At 37.8% G+C, this 4781-nt stretch overlaps 1 protein-coding gene across 1 annotated transcript in view; it reads left to right on the top strand.

The window, feature by feature from the left end:
• The window catches only part of LOC137625723 (carbohydrate sulfotransferase 3-like), a 2614-nt gene extending 2072 nt beyond the window's left edge, over positions 1 to 542 (top strand). The window contains exon 3 of the mRNA XM_068356618.1: positions 1 to 542. This exon is cut by the window's left edge and continues 489 nt beyond it. Within this exon, the coding sequence (XP_068212719.1) occupies positions 1 to 458 (458 nt within the window). The 3' untranslated portion in view covers positions 459 to 542.
• The last annotated feature ends 4239 nt before the right edge of the window (positions 543 to 4781 follow it).

The raw sequence follows: 4781 nt of genomic DNA, 5'->3' as shown, positions 1-4781 counted from the left end.
GAGGGGTGATGGAATCTATCCGTCACTTTCCCAAGTGGAATCAAGATCCCACAAAGCGGTGCAAGGGTCTGGAGCAGGATCTGGACACCTACGAGGTATTCTCAGACCGATACCCATCCAAGGTCTTGAGAGTGTCCTACGAGATGCTCTGCCTGCAGCCATCCAAAGAGATCTCCAAAATACTGGGCTTCATCTTCGAGACGCCGCCATTCGTACCTGCCTCCGTGGAGGAGTACATCAACAGTCACACGAATATGATGTGGGGGAAGGACAGTTTGAGCACTCACAAGGTCAGTGAGAGGGAATACTTCGCTTGGCGATGGAGGATTAGCAAAAAACTCCTTGCGAGTGTCGAACACGAACCTTCTTGCCTGAGGTCGATCCAACGGTTGAACCACACGGTTTTCGATTCCATAAGGAGAGTTCGAAATGTGAGTATATCACTATTTGCGACTTGAGTTTTTGTATAAGTAAATGTCGGGTTTCTGTAGTTATAAATTAAGTATAGAATTTCTTGTTTATCCTAAGAATGAAACAAATACCAAGAATATAGATTTTTCTATGATCAACTTTAGAAAATAATTTGACGAATTTCTCATCCATCTATCTTTAGCATACACGATTGATATGTATTCTTATTCACGTTAATATCACAATATAATTTTGTCATCCAGATTTTTATTATTGACCTTTATACAGATATATTTAATATAGTGAACTTTTGTTGGACTCCACGTCACTGAAACTTGAAGGTTTTTTATTATTCCGGTATGAATTTCTTGAACCTGAAAATGGTCAACTCTCAGCATTGCCACTAAGCAAAGAAGGAAATATCAAAATGAGATTCACATGAGGCTAACAGATGGATATTCTTTGCTATATGTGATGGCAAAGAAGTCAGTCCCTATTATTTTTAGTGTTTTTGTTTACAAACTGCACATAGAGTACAGTTGAAACCCGCTATATGTGACCACGTATCACAGTTATTAAAAGTGTTCTAATGACTTTTTTGAAGGTCCCTGTCCCTAACATTTTTATTATTATTATTATTATTATTATTATTATTATTACTTGCTAAGCTACAACCCTATTTGGGAAAGGAGGATGCTATGAGTTTAAGGGCCCCAATAGGGAAAATAGCTCAGTGAAGAAAGGAAATAAGGAAATATAATACAAGAGAAGTTTAAGAACAATAACATTAAAATAAATATTTCGCTTATAAAGTATAAAAACTTTAAAAAACAAAAGGAAGAGAAACAAAATGAAGTGTGCCCGAGTGTAACCTCAAGCAAGAGAACTCTACCCAAAGACAGTGGAAGACCATTGTACAAAGGCTATGGCACAATGGTTTGATTTTGGAGTGTCCTTCTCCTTGAAGAGCTGCTTACCATAGCTAAAGAGTCTTCTCTACCCTTACCAAGAGGAAAGTGGCCACTGAACAATTACAGCGTGGTAATTAACCCCTTGAACGAAGAATTTTTTGGTAATTTCAGTGTTGTTAAGTGTATGAGGGCAGAACAGAATGTGGAAAGAATAGGCCAGACTATTCAGTGTATGTGTAGGCAAAGGAAAATGAACCATAACCAGAGAGAGGGGTTCTATGTAATACTGCCTGGCCGTGAAAGGACCCAATAACTCTTTCGCTAATCATATGTATGTGTGTGTGTGTGTGTGTGTGCGCGCGTAGATTGCCTTGCCTTATGCAAGACATGGGCTCTTGCATCTGTGCCATTGAATTTGTTTGTATTTCTTGGTGCACGCAAAATGATGTAAAAACATTTCGTGTAAGTTCACGGTCCTAAGAGGATTAATACATTACAAGAAATGTTATTTATGCATTATTTGAATGTTGGTCCTAATTATCATTTTAGGTGAAAGAGGTTTAATTCCAGCTAAAGTTGTTAGTAAGAAATATAAGTATGCCAGTGAGACATTTCTACACACACACACACACACACACACACACACACACACACACACACACACACACACACACATAGATTAATTGCTGATACAACACAAAACTGAAGATGAATAACAAATTGAGAGTAACCAAAGTAAGCCATGTAGGCCTATGTAGCTTGGGAAGTTGCAAGGAACCTCCATCATTGCGTATCATGCGCTGTTCAAGACACACTTTACCTATAGGGAGTCAGTGCACCTATAGGTGGTGCACTGTAGGCATTACTTAAGGGTCTTTGATGTGTAACTTCTGTCCCTACTGTTTTTTTTTTCTTTTAAATCCTCCGTTTTTGCTTATTCTTCCATCTTGCTGCCCAACCTCCTCTAACTTTTACTTCAAATTGTTATTTTATGGTTTTATCCAGATGCACTTGGGCCCTGAATGGCCTGACAGGCCCCGGCATCGGGTTACATATCCCAAATTCCTAAGTCCAAATCCATGACACACTTTGCGCCATGCACTAGCCTACCCAGCTTACGACTAGAATCTATTATCTGTCTAAAAATCATATTATATCTGATTTATGGACTCAATTTGTAAGGAAGTCAGACTTCTAGTCGTTGGAAGAGAGAGAATATATGATAACTGAATTATTATAATCATTATTATTGTTGCTATTGTTGTTATTAGTCTAATAGGGTCACCCAGCATGTTTACTGAAACCGTTTCCTTCGCAAAAAAAAAAAGAAAAAAAAAAACCTGGTTACGCATCGACCTCCATCTACGAGACATACCCGGAAACATTCATATCGCTTTGTTAAGCTGCAAGTAAGGGAAAGCAATATGACGATTCCTTATCACAGAAAAAAAGAGAAAGAAGAACACGAGATGCAAGCTCGTGTTTTCTTATGCGCAAAGAATGCCTCCTAATGGATGGTCTTCCAACTTTCCCTCGATAAAATCAACGTTTCCCGTCTGTGCTATTGTGATGGTACGCAATTTTGCTATAACTATTCGCTTCTTCTTTCAACCGAGGTATGTAATTGGCCATTCTATTTCGTGAACTGCGACAGAGGAATATTTCGCTCGAGAAGAAACTGAAGACTTTCTTGTTCTCTGTCTCGATTATGTGGATTTGATGATAAACATCAGTTATGCAGTGTGATATGTAAAATACATAAGAATGTATACGATAAACTGGTTTTGTAGGTCATGTTGAGAGTAGGGTTCCCTTACTTTGTTGACCAGAAAAACAGTTTTTAAAGTACGGCAATTTCTGCAAAGTAAGAGAAAAATTAGTGGAGCGTTCTCTACTAAATAAAACATGGTTTACACCAATCGCATAACTTTGTTTAATTAAACTCGCTTAATTCCAGTAACAACTCAAAGTTTTCTTGATTTTTTTTTTTTTTATAAAATTTGGTATTAGATCTATGTGTTTTCCACTTTCTGTTGAATGTCGTATTAGGTTTTCATATTCAGTATATATTTCCAGTGGAAACCTGCTTGGTTATTTAATATCTATTTCGGTCGTTTCTTACAAGTATTATATCTTAGATGGACTGAAAGTAATATCAGCATCATAAAATCTGTAGGTCAAATGGATAGTAACTTAAAATTCTATCAGTGGAAGTATTTAGAGACTTCTCAATGGTAGAAATGAGATCACACGCAAGAAACGTGTGGCCAAAAATTAGAACTTTCTTCAAGTGACTCCAAGTATAACGATATATTGAAAACAACCAGAGGGGAGAATTAATTTATAGATTACTAAAGTTCAAGCAAATGAATATGACTTCTCATTGCCGTTCAAGAAAAAGATCCGAAAAACAATACCAAAAAAAGAAAAAAAAATCGATCTGGTTTATGTCGCATTGTAGCGAACGCTTCTCTCCGAGTCTAAGTCTGACAGCCAGAAGATAATAACAACAATACCCCGGAATTTCTCAGTTAGTTGCCGTTCGTGTGTTTTTGTGATAGTTGTTGTTATAAAACCTATATCAAGTGACAAACGTTGCCCTGTTTATATAAAGACAAACATATGCCAGGAACATTGATCCACGTGAATAAGTGAATTGTGTTTAACAAGGTCTTCAGTTTGATCGTCTGCGTGAATCTACACCACGACAATGCCTTTGCTGACTGTATTTGTAATTGAAGTTAGCCCTCCTCATGTCAGGCGTAAGGATGAGCTATTTTTAGATGACATCGTAGCATATCCTTATAATGTTTATCCTAACTACAGAGGTAAATTATGTTAATTTGATGGTTGTTAAGCTATCAAACAATCTCGCATCACCATTCAACAATCGTTTGAACTCCAATGTCACCTAGAATCAAGATTAAAAGGTAGGTTGTGTGCATTTATTGTATATATTAAAATAGTGTGTGTGTGGGTTGAGCCATTGGTACGATATGCCCCGTAAGTTGTTATGAAGCCAGGTTAGGTTAGGTAGATTAATAACACTACTTTTTGGAGTTATTTTTCGTGATCATTATTGTCAAGTGATAGTTAGTGGGGTAAATTTTTAGTTTCAGCCAAATTTGGAAAAATGCAATAAAAATATATTTGTTGCATCAGAAATAGTGTGGTTTCAATGAATTTAACGTTTATTTTGACTGCAAACCAACCGATTTAGAGATTTACTATGTATACCCTAGTTCATCCCACCAATTATGGGGGACACCCTTTGGGAACCGGGGTTTTGGGTGGGGGAAGGGGGGGGGAGGGTGTTGGGGCATTGAATGATATTTGCAATAAATGAATAATTAATGTTCCAGCACCCCTCCCCCATACCCCTAACTAGGCCTACCGGGGGGAGGGGGGTAGGGCCCCCCAGCGACCCCCCCTTAAAGCCACAGTAATTTTCAGGGCACC

This window comes from Palaemon carinicauda, chromosome 32 (genome assembly GCF_036898095.1).
Source record: "Palaemon carinicauda isolate YSFRI2023 chromosome 32, ASM3689809v2, whole genome shotgun sequence".
NCBI classification, from domain to species: Eukaryota; Metazoa; Arthropoda; class Malacostraca; order Decapoda; family Palaemonidae; genus Palaemon; species Palaemon carinicauda.
This window is presented reverse-complemented; position numbering and strand designations above follow the sequence as displayed.